This window comes from Cherax quadricarinatus, chromosome 1 (assembly GCF_038502225.1).
Source record: "Cherax quadricarinatus isolate ZL_2023a chromosome 1, ASM3850222v1, whole genome shotgun sequence".
NCBI lineage: Eukaryota > Metazoa > Arthropoda > Malacostraca > Decapoda > Parastacidae > Cherax > Cherax quadricarinatus.
In genome coordinates, this window is record NC_091292.1 from 32570973 (window position 1) to 32584496 (window position 13524).

At 47.1% G+C, this 13524-nt stretch overlaps 2 protein-coding genes across 2 annotated transcripts in view; one reads left to right on the plus strand and one right to left on the minus strand.

Annotated features, from left to right (window-relative positions):
* LOC128705840 (patched domain-containing protein 3-like) overlaps positions 1-4736 on the minus strand; it is a 79111-nt gene extending 74375 nt beyond the window's left edge. The window contains exons 1-2 of the mRNA XM_070085705.1: positions 4725-4736; positions 3584-3730 (exon numbers count right to left, since the gene is read on the minus strand). Coding sequence (XP_069941806.1) covers positions 3584-3730; positions 4725-4736 — 159 coding nt within the window. The remainder of the gene's footprint in view (positions 1-3583; positions 3731-4724) is intronic.
* LOC128685191 (NPC intracellular cholesterol transporter 1-like) overlaps positions 4559-13524 on the plus strand; it is a 157905-nt gene continuing 148939 nt past the window's right edge. Inside the window, exon 1 of the mRNA XM_070085711.1 lies at positions 4559-5054. Within this exon, the coding sequence (XP_069941812.1) occupies positions 4933-5054 (122 nt within the window). The 5' untranslated portion in view covers positions 4559-4932. The remainder of the gene's footprint in view (positions 5055-13524) is intronic.

The following is a 13524-nucleotide window of genomic DNA, read 5'->3' on the forward strand; positions in this document are numbered from 1 at the left end:
CATCATGGAATCTTGGTACAAAGACTTCAACGCTTGCCCAAACCTTTGGACGATGACCTACTTACATTAGTGGCAGGTCCCACTAAGATCCCGCCTCCTCCTGCTTCAACTCATCTCACCGCAGTATATAAGCCACCTCTCTGGCCCTATGCTGCACTTACTACAAGAGTGATGGACTGAACACATCGAATCCAGGTTGAGGGACTGATTACCTCATACTTCTACTCTCCTTACCCATTTCTACTTTGTATTGGACTAATGAAGCCACTGTGTGGCGAAACGTTTCTTCAATAAAGATTCCCATGTGTTGCATAAGTGTCTCAATTCTTCAACTTGTCGGTTTTCAAAACCATTCATCACATCTGTCAGACACTGCAACATCATGGAATCTTGGTACAAAGACTTCAACGCTTGCCCAAACCTTTGGACGATGACCTACTTACATTAGTGGCAGGTCCCACTAAGATCCCGCCTCCTCCTGCTTCAACTCATCTCACCGCAGTATATAAGCCACCTCTCTGGCCCTATGCTGCACTTACTACAAGAGTGATGGACTGAACACATCGAATCCAGGTTGAGGGACTGATTACCTCATACTTCTACTCTCCTTACCCATTTCTACTTTGTATTGGACTGATGAAGCCACTGTGTGGCGAAACGTTTCTTCAATAAAGATTCCCATGTGTTGCATAAGTGTCTCAATTCTTCAACTTGTCGGTTTTCAAAACCATTCATCACATCTGTCAGACACTGCAACATCATGGAATCTTGGTACAAAGACTTCAACGCTTGCCCAAACCTTTGGACGATGACCTACTTACATTAGTGGCAGGTCCCACTAAGATCCCGCCTCCTCCTGCTTCAACTCATCTCACCGCAGTATATAAGCCACCTCTCTGGCCCTATGCTGCACTTACTACAAGAGTGATGGACTGAACACATCGAATCCAGGTTGAGGGACTGATTACCTCATACTTCTACTCTCCTTACCCATTTCTACTTTGTATTGGACTGATGAAGCCACTGTGTGGCGAAACGTTTCTTCAATAAAGATTCCCATGTGTTGCATAAGTGTCTCAATTCTTCAACTTGTCGGTTTTCAAAACCATTCATCACATCTGTCAGACACTGCAACATCATGGAATCTTGGTACAAAGACTTCAACGCTTGCCCAAACCTTTGGACGATGACCTACTTACATTAGTGGCAGGTCCCACTAAGATCCCGCCTCCTCCTGCTTCAACTCATCTCACCGCAGTATATAAGCCACCTCTCTGGCCCTATGCTGCACTTACTACAAGAGTGATGGACTGAACACATCGAATCCAGGTTGAGGGACTGATTACCTCATACTTCTACTCTCCTTACCCATTTCTACTTTGTATTGGACTGATGAAGCCACTGTGTGGCGAAACGTTTCTTCAATAAAGATTCCCATGTGTTGCATAAGTGTCTCAATTCTTCAACTTGTCGGTTTTCAAAACCATTCATCACAACTTGAACAACGCCTGTGTACAACACCGAAATTCCACCAATCATCTCATGAAATTCAGGGACGCCCAATTAGTGATCAAAGAAACTAATTTCCGCAGACGCAAGTGCCTTGAATCAGCACTGATTGCTGTTTCGAATACAATTAAACAAAACAACGGCAGCTTCACCATCTCTGAAGTCTTAGCAAGAATCCTCCTAAAAACAGTAAACCCTGCCATCACATAGTCTCTCCTGTTATACTACACAAAGCACATTACAGAGAGTGAACACTGAAACAGGCTGCCTCTATCCAGTCTATATTTCTCCTACCTATTTTTATGTTACCCAAGTAATAGCTTTTATATCCTTTTACTCATGTACGATTTAATTGCTCTACCATATTGTATTACTACTACTACTACAACTTTTGTCACTACTTCTACTACTACTACTACTACTACTACTACTACTACTACTACTACTACTACTACCACTACCACTACCACTAGTATTGCACCTCACTCTGAGCCTATATATACCCTCTGTGTCCATGTATTGTTTGTAATTGCTTGATAAAGTTCCTGGAGAGCGAAACGTTGCCACAATAAAATGTCACATTAGTTGCACTTGTGTCCTTTTACTTCACGTGTTTTAAATGACCATAATTCCTGGTAGAGATTTAGATTTTGCCACCGAAGTGGCTAGTTTATTTTGCACCCCATATCCATCCTGTGGACGGTATCGCAAGAGCATATGGATACACAAAAGGCCTAGGAACTAGGCCCCAAAGGGTTAACAGGAATACATATGGATTTATATCTACATGTCTATAGTTCACTTATCTGCTACAAGCAAATTTAGGAAATTTGCTTAGTATATCTGGTATCTTATTTTCATTAATAAGAAACCTTGACATGTCACATAGGTTATTATACTGTCTGTCTCTGTATTCCTCAATAAGTGGACAATTAAGCACATAGTGTTCAAGAGAGTGACCATATTCCTTGTAGGAATGTCGTAGAACAATGATTCTTGTACCAGTGTGTTGCCAGAGAGTTAAACTATTTTTCTATAAGATTAACTCAATTTGTGAATTTTTTCGAATATTTTTTCGTTCGAGCTGAGAAAAATGAAAGGGTCCCTTTAGGTGCCTGTCCAGCGCCTTCTTGAAGACAGCCAGGGGTCTATTGGTAATTCCCCTTATGTATGCTGGGAGGCAGTTGAACAGTCTTAGGCCCCTGACACTTATTGTGTTGCCTCTTAGTATACTTGTGGCGCCCCTGCTTTTCATTGGGGGAATGTTGCATCTCCTGTCGAGTCTTTTGCTTTCGTAGGGAGTGATTTTCGTGTGCAAGTTTGGTACTAATCCCTCTAGGATTTTCCAAGTGCATATTATCATGTATCTTTCTCCCCTGCGTTCCAGGAAATACAAATCAAGGGACTTCGACCGTTCCCAGTAATTTAGGTGCTTTATCGTACTTGTGTGTGCCGTGAAAGTTCCCTGTACACTCTCCAGGTCAGCAATTTCGCCTGCCTTGAAGGGGGCAGTTAGTGTAGAGCAGTTTTCCAACCTAGGGAGAACAAGCGATTTGAAGAGAATCATCATGGGCTTGGCGTCCCTAGTTCTGAAGGTTCTCATTATCTATCCTATTATTTTTCTAGCAGATGAGGTAGAATGATTGTTGTGGTCTTTGAAGGTGAGATCCTCCGACATTATCACTCCCAGGTCCTTCACATTACTTTTTCGCTCTATTGTGTGGTTAGAATTTGTTGTATACCTTGATACAGTTTTAATTTCCTCAAGTTTTCCATATTTGAGTAGTTGAAATTTCTATTCATTGAACTTCATATTGTTTTCAGCGGCCCATTTGAAGATTTGGTTTATGTCCGCTTGGAGTGTTGTGGTGTCATCGATGGAGGACACTATTATGGTAATTCGGGTGTCATCCGCAAAGGGAGACATTGAGCCATGGCTTACATTTCTGTCTCGGATGTGAGGATGAGGAACAGGATGGTGGAAACAGAGCTTTTCACTGTAGCTGCCTCAGACTTTATTTTCCTTTACTTTTTGTGTTCTATTTGTTAGGAAGTTATAGATCCATCTACCAACTTTTCCTGTTATTCCTTTATCACGCATTTTGTGCGCTATTACATCGTGGTCGCACTTGTCGAAGGCTTTCGCAGAGTCTATGTATGCCACATCTGCATTTTGTTTATCCTCTACAGCATCCAGGACCTTGCCATAGTGGTCCAGTAGCTGGGACAGGCAGAAGAGACCTGCTCTAAACCCGTGTTGCCCTGGGTTGTTTAATTGATGGGTATCTAGATGGGTGGCGATCTTGCTTTTTAGAACCCTTTCAAAGATTTTTATATGGTCTGTAGTTATTACATGGTTTGTAGTTATCTGCAATTGCTTTACTGCCACCTTTGTTGAATGGGGCTATGTCTGTTGTTTTTAGTGAGTGTGGGACGACCCCTGTGTCCATGCTCCCTCTCCATAGAATGCTGAACGCACGTGACAGGGGCTTCTTGCAGTTCTTGATGAACACTGTATTCCATGAGCCTGGGCCTGGGGCAAAGTGCATATATAAGTAACCGTGCAGAGTGCATGTACAAGTAAAATAACCAGTCAAATACATAATTGCTTTATAAAAAATCAATACCCAAATTTTATCAATATTTATTATCTGTTTATTCACGTCAGAGGTCAGTGATTAGTTCGTCTAAAAAAAATTATCGCTCTAATTTGAAACTTTGATCTTAAATGTGGCCATATCTGTTATCAGAATCTTCATAACAGAAGAGTCCAACTGTTGGAATAAATAAGGATAGTAGGTGTTCTATATTATATATAATAACCTTAGACAGCTCTTTTGTTCATTCATTACTGAGAGAGAGGAGTGACACATGACAATCGTGGAGTGTTAATTATTTGCGGGAATATATACGTTAAAAACGTTAAAATTAATATTTCGGCTTGAAACATGCTCGTACATCAGTCATCTTCATATCATACTGAAGCTGTTGATCAACTTCATATTGTATTATTTGCATTATTTTTAATGTGTTTGGTATCTAGGAGGATAGGTATGTTAAAAGTTATTGCTAAAGTTGTAAGCACAACGTCATTAGTGTATTCGCTTGTGTTTTTTCTCTTAATGGCTGACCTAATCTGTCTGCATGTGATAAGAACTAAGAAGATACAAGATAATCAAGGTTCGTAATGCAGATCACGGACATACTTTACTTACTGATTGTCCCATTGAGATGTCCCTCGTCCACTAAAACACACTTAATGCCTTGTATTGTTGGTCTCTGGTTCAAGAATGTTCAGTGCGTTCTGTAAAGTGTGACATTAAGTTGCCTTCACTGCTCACTTGAAGTGCAGTCGAATGTGCTGTAGTTTATGAAAGTGTTAAGCATCTGTTGGTAGACATTGTGTTGTGCATATCACTTGAAATGATCGAAGACACCGTCAAAATGGAGGAAGCTGTGGAGAAGGTGCCTGAACAACCACAGAAGAGTTGTATTCAGAGACTAAGTCATGCCGTCGTGGAAACCCTTGAGAGGTCCTTCTACAGGTGGGTCTTTGCTCTTTATAAAAGTGAACATTTCTTTTGTAGGTAACTTTGAGATCCCAAGAAGTTGCAGTGTCTGACAGATTTGTAGATGAATGGTTCAGAGAACCGACATGTTGATAAATTAGACACATGTGCAACTCTTGGGTATCTTTATTGAGGAAACGTTTCGCCACACAGTGGCTTCATCAGTCCAAACGTATTTATCAACATGTCGGTTCTCTGAACCATTCATCTACAAATCTGTCAGACACTGCGACTTCTTGGGATCTTAATACTTAGGAATTCTTCACTTGCCTAATTCTTGGGCACGACCTACTTCCACATTGAACAAATGTGACACCACCTATGACTGCTGCATCTCTCCTGCCATACGGTTTATAAGCTGCTTCTCCGCTGATATGCCGTATTCTATTCAAGATTGATGGACTGAACACATCGACTCAAGGTTGAGGGACTGATTACCTCATTCTCCTCCTGTTCTTCAAGTTTCTCCTACGTTTGGACTGATGAAGCCACTGTGTGGCGAAACGTTTCCTCAATAAAGATACCCAAGAGTTGCACATGTGTCTAATTTATCAACATGTCGGTTCTCTGAACCATTCATCTACAAACACTCTCCCTTGATGTTGACACTAAAACAATTGACAACTATTATAGCTTCCGTAGAAAGTTTGGACTTTTTTGTTTCCTCGATTTCTTTAATATTTATCTGACATCAGAGCAAAAGCTCTGATGTACCTTAACTTTTAGAATACTTATATAGACGACCATGTGTATTAAAAGAACTTGAAAATTGATTACTTGAACAGTAAACACGGATAAACTGGACAAATACCTGGTAAATGATTTCCAGTGTTATTATTATTATAATCAAAAAGAAGCGCTAAGCCACAAGGGCTATACAGCTTTCCAGTGTTAAGAAATTGCAATCAACATGCGTCAGACAATAATAAAAGCCATTGTAAGAATACCACACAGTTAGTGGCAGTTGATGAAAATTAATTAGGACGCACACTAGGTATTGCTAGAAGGCAACTAGAAAAGTCAGTATAAGTTTATTTTATTTTTGGCAAATAATTAGTGGTTAGATCCGTGAAAGTATTTCCAATACTGTATTCAAAGCCTTCGGTTTTTAGTAATCGTTTTTCAGATGTATTATATTGAAACCTGTGCAGTCCATCAAGCACCGAGGATCCCAACACCTGAAACCCATTCTCTTAACACCATTGTTAACGAGGAGCTGCTCAAAATATCGACTTGGATGACAGCCAATAAACTTACACTTAACACTGGCAAAACCTGCCTGTTCTACACTCCCTGCCTGTTCTACACTCCCTGCCTGTTCTACACTCCCTGCATGTTCTACACTCCCTGCCTGTTCTACACTCCCTGCCTGTTCTACACTCCCTGCCTGTTCTACACTCCCTGCCTGTTCTACACTCCCTGCCTGTTCTACACTCCCTGCCTGTTCTACACTCCCTGCCTGTTCTACACTCCCTGCATGTTCTACACTCCCTGCCTGTTCTACACTCCTTGCATGTTCTACACTCCTTGCATGTTCTACACTCCCTGCCTGTCCTACACTCCCTGCATGTTCTACACTCCCTGCACGTTCTACACTCCCTGCCTGTTCTACACTCCCTGCATGTTCTACACTCCCTGCATGTTCTACACTCCCTGCCTGTTCTACACTCCCTGCATGTTCTACACTCCCTGCCTGTTCTACACTCCCTGCATGTTCTACACTCCCTGCCTGTTCTACACTCCCTGCATGTTCTACACTCCCTGCCTGTTCTACACTCCCTGCCTGTTCTACACTCCCTGCATGTTCTACACTCCCTGCCTGTTCTACACTCCCTGCATGTTCTACACTCCCTGCATGTTCTACACTCCCTGCATGTTCCACACTCCCTGCCTGTTCTACACTCCCTGCCTGTTCTACACTCCCTGCCTGTTCTACACTCCATGTTCTACACTCCCTGCCTGTTCTACACTCCCTGCCTGTTCTACACTCCCTGCATGTTCTACACTCCCTGCATGTTCTACACTCCCAGCCTGTTCTACACTCCCTGCCTGTTCTACACTCCCTGCATGTTCTACACTCCCTGCCTGTTCTACACTCCCTGCCTGTTCTACACTCCCTGCCTGTTCTACACTCCCTGCCTGTTCTACACTCCCTGCATGTTCTACACTCCCTGCATGTTCTACACTCCCTGCATGTTCTACACTCCCTGCATGTTCTACACTCCCTGCCTGTTCTACACTCCCTGCCTGTTCTACACTCCCTGCATGTTCTACACTCCCTGCCTGTTCTACACTCCCTGCATGTTCTACACTCCCTGCCTGTTCTACACTCCCTGCCTGTTCTACACTCCCTGCATGTTCTACACTCCCTGCATGTTCCACACTCCCTGCCTGATCTACACTCCGTGCATGTTCTACACTCCCTGCCTGTTCTACACTCCCTGCCTGTTCTACACTCCCTGCCTGTTCTACACTCCCTGCCTGTTCTACACTCCCTGCATGTTCTACACTCCCTGCCCGTTCTACACTCCCTGCCCGTTCTACACTCCCTGCCCGTTCTACACTCCCTGCCTGTTCTACACTCCCTGCCTGTTCTACACTCCCTGCATGTTCTACACTCCCTGCATGTTCTACACTCCCTGCCTGTTCTACACTCCCTGCCTGTTCTACACTCCCTGCCTGTTCTACACTCCCTGCCAGTTCTACACTCCCTGCCTGTTCTACACTCTCTGCCTGTTCTACACTCCCTGCATGTTCTACACTCCCTGCCTGTTCTACACTCCCTGCATGTTCTACACTCCCTGCCTGTTCTACACTCCCTGCATGTTCTACACTCCCTGCCTGTTCTACACTCCCTGCATGTTCTACACTCCCTGCCTGATCTACACTCCTTGCATGTTCTACACTCCCTGCCTGTTCTACACTCCCTGCATGTTCTACACTCCCTGCCTGTTCTACACTCCCTGCCCGTTCTACACTCCCTGCCCGTTCTACACTCCCTGCATGTTCTACACTCCCTGCCCGTTCTACACTCCCTGCATGTTCTACACTCCCTGCCCGTTCTACACTCCCTGCCTGTTCTACACTCCCTGCCTGTTCTACACTCCCTGCCTGTTCTACACTCCCTGCATGTTCTACACTCCCTGCCTGTTCTACACTCCCTGCCTGTTCTACACTCCCTGCCTGTTCTACACTCCCTGCCTGTTCTACACTCCCTGCCTGTTCTACACCCCCTGCATGTTCTACACTCCCTGCCTGTTCTACACTCCCTGCATGTTCTACACTCCCTGCATGTTCTACACTCCCTGCATGTTCTACACCCCCTGCCTGTTCTACACTCCCTGCCTGTTCTACACTCCCTGCCTGTTCTACACTCCCTGCCTGTTCTACACTCCCTGCCTGTTCTACACTCCCTGCATGTTCTACACTCCCAGCATGTTCTACACTCCCAGCATGTTCTACACTCCCTGCATGTTCTACACTCCCTGCATGTTCTACACTTTCTGCCTGTTCTACACTCCCTGCCTGTTCTACACTCCCTGCCTGTTCTACACTCCCTGCATGTTCTACACTCCCTGCATGTTCTACACTCCCTGCATGTTCTACACTCCCTGCCTGTTCTACACTCCCTGCCTGTTCTACACTCCCTGCATGTTCTACACTCCCTGCCTGTTCTACACTCCCTGCATGTTCTACACTCCCTGTCTGTTATACACTCCCTGCATGTTCTACACTCCCTGCATGTTCTACACTCCCTGCATGTTTACACTCCCTGCCTGTTCTACACTCCCTGCCTGTTCTACACTCCCTGCCTGTTCTACACTCCCTGCATGTTCTACACTCCCTGCATGTTCTACACTCCCTGCCTGTTCTACACTCCCTGCGTGTTCTACACTCCCTGCCTGTTCTACACTCCCTGCCTGTTCTACACTCCCTGCATGTTCTGCACTCCCTGCCTGTTCTACACTCCCTGCCTGTTCTACACTCCCTGCATATTCTACACTCCCTGCATGTTCTACACTCCCTGCTTCTTCTACACTCCCTGCCTGTTCTACACTCCCTGCATGTTCTACACTCCCTGCATGTTTTACACTCCCTGCATGTTCTACACTCCCTGCATGTTCTACACTCCCTGCATGTTCTGCACTCCCTGCATGTTCTACACTCCCTGCATGTTCTACACTCCCTGCATGTTCTACACTCCCTGCATGTTCTACACCCCCTGCATGTTCTACACTCCCTGCCTGTTCTTCACTCCCTGCATGTTCTACACTCCCTGCATGTTCTACACTCCCTGCATGTTCTACACTCCCTGCATGTTCTACACTCCCTGCATGTTCTACACTCCCTGCATGTTCTACACTCCCTGCCTGTTCTACACTCCCTGCATGTTCTACACTCCCTGCATGTTCTACACTCCCTGCATGTTCTACACTCCCTGCATGTTCTACACACCCTGCATGTGTTCACACCCTGCCTGTTCTACACTCCCTGCCTGTTCTACACTCCCTGCATATTCTACACTCCTTGCCTGTTCTACACTCCCTGCCTGTTCTACACTCCCTGCATATTCTACACTCCCTGCCTGTTCTACACTCCCTGCCTGTTCTACACTCCCTGCCTGTTCTACACTCCCTGCATGTTCTACACTCCCTGCATGTTCTACACTCCCTGCCTGTTCTACACTCCCTGCCTGTTCTACACTCCCTGCCTGTTCTACACTCCCTGCCTGTTCTACACTCCCTGCCTGTTCTACACTCCCTGCCTGTTCTACACTCCCTGCATGTTCTACACTCCCTGCATGTTCTACACTCCCTGCCTGTTCTACACTCCCTGCCTGTTCTACACTCCCTGCCTGTTCTACACTCCCTGCCTGTTCTACACTCCCTGCCTGTTCTACACTCCCTGCCTGTTCTACACTCCCTGCCTGTTCTACACTCCCTGCCTGTTCTACACCCCCTGCATGTTCTACACTCCCTGCATGTTCTACACTCCCTGCATGTTCTACACTCCCTGCATGTTCTACACTCCCTGCACGTTCTACACTCCCTGCCTGTTCTACACTCCCTGCCTGTTCTACACTCCCTGCATGTTCTACACTCCCTGCATGTTCTACACTCCCTGCATGTTCTACACTCCCTGCATGTTCTACACCCCCTGCCTGTTCTACACTCCCTGCCTGTTCTACACTCCCTGCATGTTCTACACTCCCTGCATGTTCTACACTCCCTGCATGTTCTACACTCCCTGCATGTTCTACACTCCCTGCATGTTCTACACTCCCTGCATGTTCTACACTCCCTGCCTGTTCTACACTCCCTGCCTGTTCTACACTCCCTGCATGTTCTACACTCCCTGCATGTTCTACACTCCCTGCCTGTTCTACACTCCCTGCATGTTCTACACTCCCTGCCTGTTCTACACTCCCTGCATGTTCTACACTCCCTGCCTGTTCTACACTCCCTGCCTGTTCTACACTCCCTGCATGTTCTACACTCCCTGCATGTTCTACACTCCCTGCATGTTCTACACTCCCTGCATGTTCTACACTCCCTGCCTGTTCTACACTCCCTGCATGTTCTACACTCCCTGCCTGTTCTACACTCCTTGCATGTTCTACACTCCCTGCCTGTTCTACACTCCCTGCATGTTCTACACTCCCTGCCTGTTCTACACTCCCTGCCCGTTCTACACTCCCTGCATGTTCTACACTCCCTGCCCGTTCTACACTCCCTGCATGTTCTACACTCCCTGCCCGTTCTACACTCCCTGCCTGTTCTACACTCCCTGCCTGTTCTACACTCCCTGCCTGTTCTACACTCCCTGCATGTTCTACACTCCCTGCCTGTTCTACACTCCCTGCCTGTTCTACACTCTCCGCATGTTCTACACTCCCTGCCTGTTCTACACTCCCTGCCTGTTCTACACCCCCTGCATGTTCTACACTCCCTGCTTGTTCTACACTCCCTGCATGTTCTACACTCCCTGCATGTTCTACACTCCCTGCATGTTCTACACCCCCTGCCTGTTCTACACTCCCTGCCTGTTCTACACTCCCTGCCTGTTCTACACTCCCTGCCTGTTCTACACTCCCTGCCTGTTCTACACTCCCTGCATGTTCTACACTCCCAGCATGTTCTACACTCCCAGCATGTTCTACACTCCCTGCATGTTCTACACTCCCTACATGTTCTACACTTTCTGCCTGTTCTACACTCCCTGCCTGTTCTACACTCCCTGCATGTTCTACACTCCCTGCATGTTCTACACTCCCTGCATGTTCTACACTCCCTGCATGTTCTACACTCCCTGCCTGTTCTACACTCCCTGCCTGTTCTACACTCCCTGCATGTTCTACACTCCCTGCCTGTTCTACACTCCCTGCATGTTCTACACTCCCTGTCTGTTATACACTCCCTGCATGTTCTACACTCCCTGCATGTTCTACACTCCCTGCATGTTTACACTCCCTGCCTTTTCTACACTCCCTGCATGTTCTACACTCCCTGCCTGTTCTACACTCCCTGCATGTTCTACACTCCCTGCATGTTCTACACTCCCTGCCTGTCCTACACTCCCTGCCTGTTCTACACTCCCTGCCTGTTCTACACTCCCTGCCTGTTCTACACTCCCTGCATGTTCTGCACTCCCTGCATGTTCTGCACTCCCTGCCTGTTCTACACTCCCTGCCTGTTCTACACTCCCTGCATATTCTACACTCCCTGCATGTTCTACACTCCCTGCTTCTTCTACACTCCCTGCCTGTTCTACACTCCCTGCATGTTCTACACTCCCTGCATGTTTTACACTCCCTGCATGTTCTACACTCCCTGCATGTTCTACACTCCCTGCATGTTCTGCACTCCCTGCATGTTCTACACTCCCTGCATGTTCTACACTCCCTGCATGTTCTACACTCCCTGCATGTTCTACACTCCCTGCATGTTCTACACTCCCTGCCTGTTCTACACTCCCTGCCTGTTCTACACTTCCTGCCTGTTCTACACTCCCTGCCTGTTCTACACTCCCTGCATGTTCTACACTCCCTGCATGTTCTACACTCCCTGCATGTTCTACACTCCCTGCATGTTCTACACTCCCTGCCTGTTCTACACTCCCTGCCTGTTCTACACTCCCTGCATGTTCTACACTCCCTGCCTGTTCTACACTCCCTGCCTGTTCTACACTCCCTGCATGTTCTACACTCCCTGCATGTTCCACACTCCCTGCCTGTTCTACACTCCCTGCCTGTTCTACACTTCCTGCATGTTCTACACTCCCTGCCTGTTCTACACTCCCTGCCTGTTCTACACTCCCTGCCTGTTCTACACTCCCTGCATGTTCTACACTCCCTGCCCGTTCTACACTCCCTGCCCGTTCTACTCTCCCTGCCCGTTCTACACTCCCTGCCTGCTCTACACTCCCTGCCTGTTCTACACTCCCTGCATGTTCTACACTCCCTGCATGTTCTACACTCCCTGCCTGTTCTACACTCCCTGCCTGTTCTACACTCCCTGCCTGTTCTACACTCCCTGCCTGTTCTACACTCCCTGCCTGTTCTACACTCCCTGCCTGTTCTACACTCCCTGCCTGTTCTACACTCCCTGCCTGTTCTACACTCCCTGCATGTTCTACACTCCCTGCATGTTCTACACTCCCTGCCTGTTCTACACTCCCTGCCTGTTCTACACCCCCTGCATGTTCTACACTCCCTGCCTGTTCTTCACTCCCTGCATGTTCTACACTCCCTGCATGTTCTACACTCCCTGCATGTTCTACACTCCCTGCATGTTCTACACTCCCTGCCTGTTCTACACTCCCTGCATGTTCTACACTCCCTGCATGTTCTACACTCCCTGCATGTTCTACACTCCCTGCATGTTCTACACTCCCTGCATGTTCTACACCCCCTGCCTGTTCTACACTCCCTGCCTGTTCTACACTCCCTGCATATTCTACACTCCTTGCCTGTTCTACACTCCCTGCCTGTTCTACACTCCCTGCATATTCTACACTCCCTGCCTGTTCTACACTCCCTGCCTGTTCTACACTCCCTGCCTGTTCTACACTCCCTGCATGTTCTACACTCCCTGCATGTTCTACACTCCCTGCCTGTTCTACACTCCCTGCCTGTTCTACACTCCCTGCCTGTTCTACACTCCCTGCCTGTTCTACACTCCCTGCCTGTTCTACACTCCCTGCCTGTTCTACACTCCCTGCCTGTTCTACACTCCCTGCATGTTCTACACTCCCTGCATGTTCTACACTCCCTGCCTGTTCTACACTCCCTGCCTGTTCTACACTCCCTGCCTGTTCTACACTCCCTGCCTGTTCTACACTCCCTGCCTGTTCTACACTCCCTGCCTGTTCTACACTCCCTGCCTGTTCTACACTCCCTGCATGTTCTACACTCCCTGCATGTTCTACACTCCCTGCATGTTCTACA